Genomic DNA, 15126 nt, shown 5'->3' on the forward strand with positions numbered 1-15126 from the left:
ACGCAGAGTAGCACGCTGAGTATTAGGTTCAATCTCGGAGTCTGAATACCTGCCAGCAAATACCGATTTTATTAAGGCACTGCCAATTGAAATACCTTTAAAACTTTACCATACATTTGAATGTGAAAATTAACCGTGCCATTGAATACCGACATGAAAGGTACCATGTGTAAATATAAGAATATAAGAAACAAGTCTGCAGTTAAAAGCCTCATCAGGAAGCCAAAATTTTCATCAATTCCTACAGATCAACAATATGTGTTCATGAGGGATCCTCAAACTCCTGATACAAACTTCAAATGTATTTGCAAACATAAAATAGGTAAATAAACATTATATATACATTTACTCATATACAGTACAATGCACTGTTTAAAAAATATTTCTTACTATCTGAATTCCAGATAGGTGCTGATTAATGCCCTAATGTCTCATTCTATCATCCTGATCTAGAAAGTTTAACGACTAATATTCCATAAACTCATTTGACAGCACGAAATTTTTATCTAAATTTGAAATATAATAATTAGGCAAGACGCTTGTCTTTCCCGTTAATTGATCTTTAACTGGGACATAACGTTAAATCCACCTGTTGTAATAAGCAAATTCTAAATACAGTCGCATATTTCTCGAGTGAAATAATAGGTTCGACGCTCAGTATAGGCATTAGACTGCACCCTTAACAGTATGTATGTCAGTAAAATCTCATGTAAAACGCTCAGGCTGCAAATATAAGCCACAGAAATTTTTTGAAATTTTCTGTGTTTCTGTGAATTTTTGAAATTTCTGAAAATTTTTTGAAATTTCTGTGAAATTTTCCATAAAACAGCTTTGATTCTGACTCAGTTGAAGGCAGAGGCGATTCCCATGCCGTATTACACAGTTGTGTGTGTCACGCGCACCAATGCGATGAAAGGTCAGTGAAGTGCACATTCATACGAAACATTATCTTCAATGTTCACAGACTTGAACCAACATGCAAGTCCTTCACTTGGGATGGAATTGGTTGGTGTGAGCTTCTGGCAAGGGTAAATATTGTTGTCGTTGTGAATTCGCTATTTCAATAAATGAGAACCTAATTCAAGCGAATTTGCCGTTGTATGAGCGTTTTCACGCAGATTTTAAATAAATTGGCACAGTGTCTGGTTCTCATCCAAGTAACTAGAGAGTGCAGGATAAGGACCACCAAAGTTAGTCCTGATAAAATCGAAACCTCCAGTATCTTGCTGGCAATGATTCAACATTGTAGAAAATCTTCAGTATAAAAAAGCACGGACATTTGTGCGATGGCGTTCGGTCAACTATAGCATAATTATCGTTATAGAGTATATGAGATAAGGCCTTGGGAACAACGTTGATGCTGACATCACTGAGCAACATAAAAAATAAGTTGAAATTCTCCGTATGCTCAGATTAACCCAGTACTTTTGTACAGAAAAATAGGGTACAGCATGCGCCTGGAGCAACGTGCTTTACAGCCCATCAATCCGTTTTTCACTGTCTAGCTGCTGGTACTATATTACAGGACTTGCCGGCTAACGGCACCTGGTCGGCGCCCTCACAACAAGTAGACGCCGTAAGCTGACATACGGTTAAACTACAGCTTCAAATAAATATTTTTACGTCACGACGCTGACATCGGCATCTGGTAAGACTATGGAAGTAAGTAATCTTATTTAAGGGTAGCGTCTGGATAAAGAAAAACTTGTTTTATGTACAAACGGATCATTTTGAAACTTGGTTCACACATGTAAAACAGGTATCTGAGACTTTTTGTTCGTGCAATTTTTTTGAAAAAATTAAAGAAAAAGTGAAATTCATGGAAAACGACAAAATAGGGGTACTGTAAAATATATAATATATCTCCTCATTCAAGGAGATAGATTTATATATAGGTGTATATATATCTATCTCCTCATTATATAACCCAAACTATAACGAAATAAAAAAAGTGACTGGATGATCGCTAAATATCTTTATTGCAAATCCAATGGCATGTCTTTCAATACTGTAGCTTTAAAATCATAGGGGGAGATTTAAAATGGTGTATGTTTAAGATAATGTATTTTGGAAATTTTAAATGTCCAGGGAAGCCAAATAAGCAAAATTGATTGAAACGAGAAAAAATGCTAAAAAATGCTCGATAATGTAGCCCTAGCCTTTCCTTTGTAATTACTTGTATTTAGAGTAAATTCCTGCGTTCTTAGACGTATTCTTGTCCAGATTTACGTGCATAATAGGCTATATATGTGATTTTTGAAATATATTTATTTATATAACATTTTCATATGATATACGTAAGTTCGAAACGGCCTTACGCGAAAAAGTATTGAATGCAAATCTATGCCCATTGTACAACGCTCCTTGTTTGCAGATTAAAAATGAGTCCAAACACATCGCAAGCAACGCGGATAATGATCAATAAATTAACATTTTCAGAGTAATCTTTTTACATGTCGTTGAAAAATGTTCATTTCATATAAATTTGGATTTGACTCACGCAAAAACTGAAGTACGAACCTACATACGGTTTGCTGCGTTGGACAGGCCTTTTCTGCAGATACAAAATAAGCTCATAAAACGGAAAAGCCAAAATTTCCGATTTTTTTGGCCCAGACGTTCCCCTTAAATCGTTTGACGGAAAACTGAACAACGCTTTAGGTTCGAAGGGCGGCCAAGTGTTCTCACACAAAACGATTAATAAATTCTCAAATATTCCGCGAGAGTTGCCGTTCTAACAGTACTTTGGTATTGCACTAGCGCCAACGCCTCAGAATATTTGTGCGTACCATGTAGAAGGTATGCCAGCGCCATGAATCAATATAATGCCGGATGATGAATGCAAACCTGAAAGAATTTATATTGGATGCCTGCATATTTTTAATTCAGGAATGTTTATACAGAAGTCCGGTAGTGGGCTAAGAATATTGAACGGTCGCCTTTAGAAGCTCTTTGAAAAATCAAAGAATCCAATTCAAAAGCTAACCTTTAAGTGGAGAGAAGACGAAAGAAACCATCCTGAAATTTGTGAATTAGAATTGTAGCAAATAACTGGAAGCTCTTTCCTCCTCCGTGATCAGCCACAAGCATGACACACAGTCTCTCAGGTGTCTGAAACCTGGGAATAAGAAACAATCGTTACCAGCACGTACTACGCACTCGAAAAATTAGCAGTGAACTGAATGTTGCTGCAAGTTTCTCAATTAGGAAATAATATGAGATAAATAAATTTCGCCTAATATTAATATCAATCCTGTTTTAATAACTAATTTTCATAATAACAGATATGATTGAAAATCCTAACTGCTCATTTACGTCTAGAATATGGAATATACAGGAATACTGGTATATAATATAGCTTGAACCTTATTATTTTAAGGGGAGCGTCTAGGGTAAAATTTATCTCGGCTATTTACAAACGGATCACTCTGAAACTTGGTACACATATGTAAAATAGAATTCTAAGACATTTTTGTTCGTGTGAATTTTACTTATGATGATTGCGATTGTGCACGAACTTGCACTAAGCTCGACGAATGTATCTATTCCACATTTACGCTGTGACAGAGTGTAATTTGATGAATGTATTTTCAACGCCATTTATGGAATTCACGTCATTCTTTTTTAATAATGTCCAAATATCTCCTCTCATCTTCGAATGCAACGCGTCAGTAACTCACTATTTGTGTCGGGTAGTAAATGTAGTTAAAGTACCATCTCTGCCTGGTCAAATTTAACGGCACGAGATGGTGAGACGGTGGATATGGGAAGAAGCGACCTCTGCCGCGTTCGTCTCGCGAGTCCCCGGCCAGTACACCGACACTGGTCAAGCATTTTCCTGCGTATCAACAGAAACGAAAGAAAGAAAATGCTGAAATTGCAATAGATTGCTTTTTCCGAAGATCTTGAGTAATGTCTTGACTTTTGAAAAGATCTTGAGTAAACTTGATCAAAATTGCGTTTGCAAAATTAATCGCAAACATAAAGAATGAATGAAAAATTAAATTGCCGATACATTGAGGAATTCTCAGAAATATAAAGAAAAACTTCGTATTATATTGCTACCGAATCATGAAATTTTATCTATTTTATATCAGTGACTAACTGAGAGGGTAGATTTAGAATTAGAACGAGGAACTGTAATTCATTGCTCATAATAAACACAAATTTTTATTGAGCAAAAGGATTGTCGGAGTCGGATTTTGCCTACTTATTTTTCTTTACACAGTCGTTAAAAATGTTTTGTATGAATTCATCACGTTGTTCGTCTGTGTCCTGAAAGACAGTTTTTATATTTTCAATCAGGTTCTAAGATTAAGAATTAATTTAGGTGAGATTCACGTACCGTATATAAGATATTTGATGAAAGTTATATTACTGTTATCAACTTGAATTGAATGCGTCCTGATTTTTAAATCCACTATTACTAATCTTCACAATATTTCATTAAACGTCGACATTTTAGTTGATATGAAAAAAAGAAAATTGTAGTTATTCTGAAAAAAGTTGTATATATTCATGTTTTACTATATGTATTACTTCGTGCAAACATCCATGTGAAAACAAATGGTTTAATTCAAAAGTCTCCAATTTTACATGTTGACCAAAATAAATAACCAAACCATGCAGAGTGGTGCGTTCTCAGGATATAATCAATAGGTCAACTTTTCAAATAAATTCCACGAAAAATTCAGACAACAAACCTATTTCAACATCTTCAGCGCCTTTCTCTTCAGTAGCTTTGCACTTTTTGGGTTTGTTAAGCGCTTCCTCGACGAATTTTTTTACTGCTCCGCGACTGAGAACGTAACCTCCACCTGTAGCATACAAACCTGAATAAAATATGGAAAAAAATATTTATTGCAATCCATAACCAACATAAGAAATCCCTCTAGACATCTAATTGGGCCATTATTTATGCGTTGTCATTCGCAACACCACAAAATGAGTAAATCTATGTGCACACGCTGCTCATGCTATTGACGTGAAAATTAGTTAAGCAGAAAACAGACTTATTATAGCTTACTAAATCCTATTTTTGCTAGCGATAAGAAAATGCTCATTTCAGAAAATATAATGAATTATTGGTTAACTGACGAGATTGCAAAAGTTTGTCGACATTACATTGAAAATCATTTTATTTCCCAATTAATGTATGTTGATTTTTCGGAGAATAACTTCAATTGTCTGAGCGTAAGAATTGCCTGGTATGGTGCATATGTGGGAATGCGCTCTTTTCAAAAGATCCATAATAATCGATCTGGTTGCGCTCTTTGACGATTCCTAAAAAAGAGGTGATTAGCTTCTGCCAGCAAATTACTTCAATTATCTCTTTTACTATTAATTCTTTGAGAGAGAGGGATTGTTCCTATCTTCCACACATCGTGTGGCGAGACATGTCAAAAATCTGAGTGAAGCGCGACTACAACACCACCACGTAGATTCTAGTGGCTCCGTTTAAGATCGACCTACACGCTCCAACGTTCATGACTTGAATTTTTTTAATTTTTTTTTTTTAATTTTTTCAATTGATGGAAATTCAGAAAATATATGATAGTGGAATTTTTAGTTGGCACAAAAGAATACTATATTATTTATTTAAGTAATAGTATATAGTTTTAGATTATTTTAACATATGTAATACTGAGGTGCTTAAAAAATTTCATTGCCGAGAATAAATAACTGAATGAAATATTAGGTAAAAAACCCGAGCTAAAAAATTTCTTCGAATTTTCCATGAGCCTGTTGTTTGTGTCTTGTATGGTTGTGTGAAATGTCGCTGACCGTGTCGCTGTGATCCAAAGTTTGTCCAGTCAAATTTCAGGATTTGATCATTCGACGTTAGTCGTAGATAAAACAGAGCAACCTTTATCAGCAGACATTAGGCGACATCACATTATCCTCAGTAGCTTCATTAAAAAAAGTTCACAATGTTCTAAAGTGTATATTTATGCACCATACCTCCGTTCATGTAACCCTGGGGGAAAAATTTCTTCAATTTACAGCCGAAGTAAATCGGTGTCTCCGGGTCATATAGAGGCTGAGCATGTAGCGTAAATTTTCAACCACCACGAACCTGAGTAAAAGTACTAATAATTAAACTATAGCCCTAATTATTATTATTATAGCCCTAATGCGTCAATTTTTTTCACGTAATCTCTCGTTTGCAATTCGCACATTCTAACATGCTAAATACAAAATGAAGCGGCAAAAAGGCCCTCACTGACCGACATCATTGGCGAGATTCTAGTCCTTGACAACAACTTATGAATCAACTGCTTAAAAGAGAAATAAAAAGTCCATAAGTAAACTAACTTTAAAAAAAGGGACCGTACCATTCGTACGAATGTAAGATTAAAGGCTCACGTGTCATCATCCGTCTTCATGAACCAGTCGTAGTCTTCAATGTAACGCTGGTGTACGTACTTGAAGGCTTCTTTAGTTTTGCCCCATAAGTGATCATACCTTTCAGTCACGTTCAACTTGACGCTTGGTAATGAATCATCTGTTGATTACAGTTTCTGTAATTTTTTCACATGCGAAAAATCAAGTTCTTTATAATCTCAAATAAAAGGATAAGATTATACTCTTATTATAAGTATATCTCTCTATTAATTGATTGAAATATGCCAACGGATGACCACTAATCGACTTCTGATTTATTATCAAAGCCATGGTGTTCAAATCGTGTTACCCAGATAAAAATTAAGGGTGGCACATCGATGATTATAAGTGACGACGGCAGATTATAGTGGCGTAATGATGGGTGTCCATATCTACAAAAATTCGAAAGTAATACACCAATAAATCGAGAGGGTTGCGATTATAGGTGGCGATCATCGAAGAATCATCGCTTATTTCTAAGGTATCAAACATCGATCGGGCATTGCAGGCAAATCTCATGTAAGCAATCGCTAACTATTTGCCAAAACCGCGCAGTGCATGAAAGAATTTGATGTAAAAATTATATGGATCGATTAAGTGTGTTTCATGATATTTATGTTATTCTCAAGCTGCCACATTTGACTAAGGCTACGTGCACCTAATCGACAGTCGGCATCTCTAAAGCGCTGCGAGCGAGTCGAGTAAGTACATGTTATGATTATACCTGTTCGATTGGCGTGCGTCGTCGTTGAACTTCTTTAATTCTACCTCATCTCAGATAATTGTTTTGAACATAGTCTAAATTTCTAATAAAGTTGCCTCGGTATCCTTTCCACTCAAAATATTGTAGATTAGGCTATAGAAAAATAGTGGCACGAAGTGGTGAAGGTATTTCACACCTAAAATTTCGAAATCATCGAGTAATATCAATTCCTTATTTTGCGCAATAATATTATTGGCAAAATTATTTTGAATCGAACCTCTTTCAAAATATAGTGTTATTTTCACAGTATTAAACTTAGATCCATATAAAGTATTTGCTCGTATCCGTTACACTTGCTTGAATCATCGTTCATTACAGATAAACGAACTTTCTTCCACCGGCTGTTTACTCGAATTGTTAATGGAAATATATGTGTTATGAAATAAATGAAATGGTTAATGGGACCATCTAAGCATCACGGTGGTTTCATTAATTTTTGTCATTCGATGAAATCAATACTCGCAATACTTTAATTAAGTCGAGTGCCATGAAATGACTCGAGTGCCAAGTTCTCTACAATGGCTAACGGTAGAGACTTGGGCCATTCTTTCAAAACTCGCTAAGTGAACGTAGGTACTTACGCTCTATTTTCTTGTCTACGATCGGTGGATTTTACTTGAAAGGCCGTCAATGATTGGCTGATAAACTTGCGATCTCTTCACTTTTTTTGAAAGTAAAGGCCTTGGTTTCACCCGAGTGAGTTCATAGTCCGAATACTACAGGCAGGGACTTTTCTTCTAGTCGATTTTTTGCGGCGTAAGTGTCTGGTACTGTGATAATTTGTTCCTGCTACATGTCACATATTTTTACTTGTATACCGCCTTGCTGGATGTTCATACGTATTTCACAGAATATGTGATCTTTTGAAGCAATGTCAGTAAATGCAAATGCATCGGATTTGAAACTTTCGGAAAATATTTTATTGGCTTAATTTTATAGGTGACCATCTGTAACTCTCTTCGATGTGCTACCGGAGCCTATGGGTATTTATAGGTGAAATATGAGGTTTTATATAGGTTTTGGAATATAGGTTTTTGGAAGATGAGGTTTTATATAGGTTTTGGGTGGCCATCGGCAGGTTATCGGTGGAACATAGGCTGAACATGCCATCGATGCCGCATCGTTGCGCCATCGATGCTCCACCTATAATTCCCACTTATGGCCACCAATATTTATTTATTTGGGTATTTATGCACGGGAAATAAAGTTATATATATGCATATTTATGCACGTCCAATATATGTGAAAAACATCATCCTATCACATGCCTTCTTCGATCTTATTAGAAAATGATATATTTATTGAAGTGTTTATTGCAACAGCGCATCTTTGATTATTAAATATTTAGGGTTTGAAAATAAATGTTAATTTTAAATTACCTTCTTTGCTGCTCATGAAGAGAAGCTTGTCTACCCTTTTGCCCCAAGTGTCACGAACCGACGTAGCTTTCGTCTTGTGGTTTTTTGGCTGAGTCATCACCCACACCAGCACCTTGACCTGCCGCTGCAACTGCTTCTGTTCTCCCGCCTTATGCAATTGTGATTTTTTTGAGGCGTATTCAGGACGTGTTGAGGATTTGCCCGAGTTACTAGTTAGAAATTCAGAATTTAATAAAATTAAGACTTTGACAAGAAAGCCTCTCTGACGACATCACTGCTCAAAAATATTTACATAAATAGTCTCTTCTCAAACCTCGATTTGATCGCTGTAAAAACAGTAATAGTGGAGGAGGGACAACATTTTGAAAATATCATCGGTATATGGAATTATTTTCTCCTCAAATTGAACCCAGATAGAAATCGAGTAAATAGATTTCTATCAATTTTGAAATTTTGCTTTAAAATTTTAAAATCAATTTTAAAATTTTGCCACGGATCAATTACAACATTTTTAGCCATATAAATGCTAGGTATGAGGGGGAAAACAACACAAGTTAAGCGCAAAAGCTTGCTGTCTGAATGTTAACAAATTCTTATTGAGAAAATTTGAATTATGAAGGTCGGCGCTAAAGACTGCAATGGCCAAATCTTTTTCCGCTCATCGTAAAGGTTTGACATCCGTGTATTGAATGCATTGATATGACTTGGCCCATGCCGACCGCTTTGCGATAAATGTTAAACTGTATGACAATGATCATTATATAAGCAAAAATTCTTAATTAACCCGTGTCCAAAAATCTTTTTATTCACTATAAGTTATCAGAGCGCTAAAACAGAGTTACCTCACAACATAAATGAGAACACAAACGAAATATTATTCAGTTCTCACCAAGTCTGTAGTTAACAGAGCGTCTGCTTTTCGTGCGTGCGTGCAACTCTTGTTCACCATGAAGTCAGAGTGATGATAAGGTTGGAAAGTAAAATTAATTAAGTTTAAGAAGAAAGGGAATTAAGCGCGTCATTTGGATTGATAATTAATAATTCCACATGACGGTTTAAATGAAAGTTCTCAGCATTTCCATTCGACTTTACGTTCCAGGTTGCATGAGTGGAGATGATATTGGCCAACGATTACATAAAAAAGATTGTAAAAATTAATAAATATTAGTTCTATTATGCACAGTGATTGAATAGATTGGAGATGCAGTGAAATGAATCTAAAAAATTTTTAGTCCTGAAGATTCTAAAATATGTCATAACAGTTTTAAACTTTTAAAATTCATCTAATCAGATAAAGGGCAATTATGAATGGTCTTCAAGCGTCACATTATAAATTATATAAAATATAAACAGATGCAGGTACATTAAACCTGGAACCTTATAGGTAGGATAGTATACACCTGACCTCACATTGATCTTGGAGTAAGGTTGCAATCGCAAAAATAAAAGAAATGCTTTAAACTAAATTAAGTGAATCTTAAAATAAACTAAAACAATGTCTGCTCGTACCTGAGAAGAAGTAATATAAGTAACAATGTCTTAGCAGACGCGGTGAAAGCTACTTATAGATTAATACTAACTGATATATTACGCCAATGCGAATAAAAATTTGTTTATATTCTAATTTTTGATTTTTAGGTTCATAAATTCTCTCAATTCATAAAAATGAATTGAGAGCTTGGGTCTGTCACATAGACGATATTCAACAAAGATCAGGTAACTTTGTGGAGAATAGTTACTTCACTGTAGAACACATGTCAAAAAGGCACTAGTATACTCAAGTACCTCATGCTGGACGAAGCAGCTCGATGAGTAACGGTGTGGGTGTCCAAGGATAGGAGGGTTAGTACTGCTACAGTAACGCAGAGTAGCACGCTGAGTATTAGGTTCAATCTCGGAGTCTGAATACCTGCCAGCAAATACCGATTTTATTAAGGCACTGCCAATTGAAATACCTTTAAAACTTTACCATACATTTGAATGTGAAAATTAACCGTGCCATTGAATACCGACATGAAAGGTACCATGTGTAAATATAAGAATATAAGAAACAAGTCTGCAGTTAAAAGCCTCATCAGGAAGCCAAAATTTTCATCAATTCCTACAGATCAACAATATGTGTTCATGAGGGATCCTCAAACTCCTGATACAAACTTCAAATGTATTTGCAAACATAAAATAGGTAAATAAACATTATATATACATTTACTCATATACAGTACAATGCACTGTTTAAAAAATATTTCTTACTATCTGAATTCCAGATAGGTGCTGATTAATGCCCTAATGTCTCATTCTATCATCCTGATCTAGAAAGTTTAACGACTAATATTCCATAAACTCATTTGACAGCACGAAATTTTTATCTAAATTTGAAATATAATAATTAGGCAAGACGCTTGTTTATCCCGTTAAGTGATCTCTAACTGCATGGAACATAACGTTAAATCCACCTGTTGTCATAAGCAAATTCTAAATACAGTCGCATATTTCTCGAGTGAAAGAATTGGAACGAAGCTGAGTAGATATTAGACTGCACCCCTAACAGTATATATGTCAGTAAAATCTCATGTAAGACGCTCAAGCTGCAAATGTGAGCCCCCAAAATTTCTTAAAAGAATGCCAGTCCTGGAAAAAAACGGTTGTGATTCTGACTCCGTTGAACGCAGAGGAGTTTCCCATGCCGTATTACATACTTGTGTGTGTTACGCGCGTCGAACCTTGTAAAAGGTCATTGAATTGCCCATTCATATGAAACTTTATCTTCATACGAAACTTTATCTCCTTCACTAAACAAACACGCAAATCCTTCACGTGTGAGCTGTTTCACGTTTTGGTTGGTGTGAGCTTCTGTCAGATGTAAAAATTGTTTTCGTTGTGAAGTCGCTATTCCAATAAATAAGAATACATTTCAAGTGAATTCACCGTTCTTTGAGTGTTTTCACGTAGATTTGAAATAAATTGACGCAGTGTCTGGTACTCATCCAAGTAGCTAGCGGGTGCAGGATGAAGACCACCAAAGTTAGTTTTGGTAACATCGAAATCTCAGTGTTTTGCTGGTAATGATATAACATGGTCGAAAATCTTCAGTAAAAAAGGCAAGGATAACATTCGTGTGATGGCGTTCGGTCAACTATAACACAGTTATTGGTATTAGAGTATATGAGAAACGGCCTCAGCAACAACGCTAATGCAAAGATCACTGAGCAACGTAAAAATAAAGTTTAAATTCCCCGTATGTTAAGATTAACCCAGTACGTTTGTGGAGAATGATGGGTACAGCAATACAGCATGTGCCTGGAGCAACGTGCCTTACAGCTCCTCGGTGAATTTTTCACTGTCAACAAGAAGACGTCTTAAGCAGAGGCGTACTGCGATTTAGCTGAAATACGGTTGAGCTACAGCTCTAAATAAATATGTTTACATCACGACGCTGACAACGACAGCCCCGGTCAGTCTATGAAAGTTGGCAATTTTAGTTAAGGGGAGCGTCTGGATCAAAAAAGAATGTACAGGCGGATAATTATGAAACTTGGTACACTTATGTAAAACAAAAATCTGAGACTTTTTGTTCGTGTAAATTTTTATACACAAATGAAAGAAAACGTATAATTCATAGAAAATGACAAAATAGGGGAGTACAGTAAAAATCTCCTAATTCAATTAACGTGCTGAACATCGAGAGACATATCATTCGATTTTTTAGACCATGAAACGTAATACGATTGCCCGACTACTTCTTCCAAATTCCAATTTTTTGGTGTTAAATTTTCGCCCCCTCTCCCGTTTTTTAACATATAATGCCAACTATAACGTAAAGAAAAAAGTTACCGGATGATCGCTAAATATTTTTATTACAAATCCAATGCTAAATCTTTCAATGCTGCAGCTTTAAAATCATAGGAGGAGATTGATTTTTAAGATGATGTATTTTGGAAATTTTAATTGTTCCAGTGAGCCAAATAAGCAAATTGATTGAAGAAAAATATGCTAACAATTCATGATTTGATTCAATTCAAGATTTGAATAATTCAGGATTTGATCATCAGAAGTATTAAGTTTATAATATAATTTGTTTTTTATTAAAAAATAAATTTCACGTTTTGGAATCGAGTTTTTTTGTCAAACATTCAGAGTTGCCAACCCTGCAAAATGATTTGAATTGCCAAAATTACTAAACTAAAAAGTAGAAATAAATAGATATAAAAAAACATTTTTAATAAAACAAATAAAAAACTTTTAAAAACCGCGTTTTCTTTTAAGGGACAAAAAGAAAAAACATTAACTCTTACGTAACATTCTACATACTTTAATGTTATGTAAGAGTTAATATTTTTCTTTCTTGTCCATTAAGAAAACGTGGTTTTTAAAAGTTTTTTCTTTATTTTTTATAGTGAATTCACTTAACAAAATTAAAATTGTGTGAAATTACAAGCCTTCCTGTAAGCTTACAGATACAGAAGAAATGCTATATGGCTACTGATATGAAGCTTGCAGTGGACAAGGTCGTTGTAAATGCTCAATGGCATGTTCATGGATACGGTAATATTGCATCAATAATCAATAATACTGTAATTACTGATTATGGCAATATCATTTCAATATAGGAAAAACAAGTAAATATCACAGAGAATGTCATTTATTCTACATCTACATCATCTACAATGAAAGAGGAGGACTTCAGAATTCTGTAAGTAATGGATGAATACACTCTGCATGCTTCAAACGTTTTAAAATTCCGTTTTATTGCAAGTGTCCCGGATTACCCCGATCCCAGGGGTAATTCGGGACGCCTCACGTATAGCATATAGATTTTTTTGGAGATGCCATCCGATAGCCCTCGCAAATAACTTCAAAATGAGCCCAAACTCATTTCTGAAATATTTCATGGTAAGAAGTTATTAACAGAAATCAAAACCGTCCCTTATTACCCCGTTTGACGGTACATAATAAGCTCAGTAAACGTAAAAGCAAAAATTTTCGATTTTTTTACCCAGTAGCTCCCCTTAAATCGTTTGAATGAAAATTTAAAAACGTTTTAAGTTCGGAGGGCGGACAACTGTTCTCAGACAAACAATTAATATCTTCACAAATATGCACCGAAAGTTGCCCTTCCAGCAGTTCTTTAGAACTGCACTAGCGCAACGCCTCAGAATATGTACGTACTATAGAAGGTATGCCAGCACCATGGATCCATATGATGCCTCACGATGAATGCAAACCTGAAAGAATATTTGAAGGATACCTGCATTTTTCTTTATTCATCAATGTTTGTAGACAAGCCCGGTAGTGAGTTAAGAATATTTAACAGTCGCTTTTAAAAGCTCTTTAGAAGATTAAAAGATCCGATTCAAGAGTTAACCTTTAAGTGGAGAGAAGACGAAAGAAACCATCGTGAAATTTGTGAAGTATAATTGCAGCAAATAACTGGAAGCTCTTTCCTCCTTGATGATCAGCCACAAGCATGTCACAGTCTCTCAAGTGCCTGAAATCCGGGATTAAGAAAAAATCATTACCAGCACGTACTACGCACCAACTCAAACCCTATGACCGAAAAAGAATGTTCTTAACTGGCACAATATAAAATGAGTCAACATTGTAACGACCTCCTTTACGACATTTGAATCGTGTGGAATACTTGATTCAAATAATAATAATATTGTTGAGGAAATTGCATTGAGCAATTTATGAAATTCAAATAATAATCAAGTTGTTGTTATTATTAGGAAAACTAATAACAGCATATCATTCTTGTAATGTGCTGTTGATGTTACATTACAAAATATACGTTTAAAAAGTCCTTTTAAAAGACAACACTTCTAAAGAATCCAGTGTCTCCAATGTTAAAGATGTACAATCAATTTCCCATTTTATTTTCGAATATTAATAGAATTATGTTTTCAATTTTTCATATATACAATTTTTTTTCTCAAAATTATTTATTCTGTCAATTGATTCAAGCATTGCCTCCGACTTCACACAAGTGTGCAAAATTTCAGATCGCTAGGATAAGTTGAAGTGTGTTAAATTTTGATTATAAGATTTGTAGCAGACAGACAAACAGACAAACAAGAAGTGAAGGTAAAGAGAAGTGTTGTAAAATTGAAATGATTTTACTTGTACGACGTTTTTCAATATTGTAACTGTAACATGTAAAACGCTTTAAAAAATTGAATAAACGTCCTCGTTGCAACGCTGTAATCTGGAAATTTTATTGTATTGAGTATCAAATGTTTGATTATATTAGCAATTTGGGATTTACAGACATTCACAACGCTGCCGTATGAATTTCAGTGGAGTAAGTTGAATTGCTTTTTAATTTGGTGCGCAATCCATTAATGCACCGATTTCAATGAAAACATGACAAAACATAGGGGCATTTAATTTACTTCCGTGCAGCAGCTGAACAACGAATTTCTAATGGTGAACCGATTCATTTCAGTTTTTAGTTTCAAGCTTATGGTTGTTGCGATTGTGCTTGAACTTGCACCAAGCTCGGCGAGTATATCTATTCCACATTTACGCAGTGACAGAGTGAAATTTGATCATGTATTTTTAACACCATTGATTGAATTCATGTCATTGTTTTTGAATATTATT

The 15126-nt window shown here is 35.0% G+C and overlaps 1 protein-coding gene across 1 annotated transcript; it reads right to left on the reverse strand.

Annotated features, from left to right (window-relative positions):
* Positions 1-3680: 3680 nt before the first annotated feature.
* LOC108674060 (glycoprotein-N-acetylgalactosamine 3-beta-galactosyltransferase 1-like) lies at positions 3681-10316 on the reverse strand (the record flags this gene model as incomplete). Its single annotated transcript, XM_047884146.1, is given in 7 exon segments — positions 3681-3838; positions 4704-4817; positions 5962-6025; positions 6028-6076; positions 6367-6505; positions 8527-8735; positions 10312-10316. Coding segments are annotated over 7 exon segments (738 nt in total), but the record flags the coding sequence as incomplete, so codon positions are not given.
* Positions 10317-15126: the final 4810 nt, after the last annotated feature.

This window comes from Hyalella azteca, unplaced genomic scaffold (assembly GCF_000764305.2).
Source record: "Hyalella azteca isolate HAZT.00-mixed unplaced genomic scaffold, Hazt_2.0.2 contig14727, whole genome shotgun sequence".
NCBI lineage: Eukaryota > Metazoa > Arthropoda > Malacostraca > Amphipoda > Hyalellidae > Hyalella > Hyalella azteca.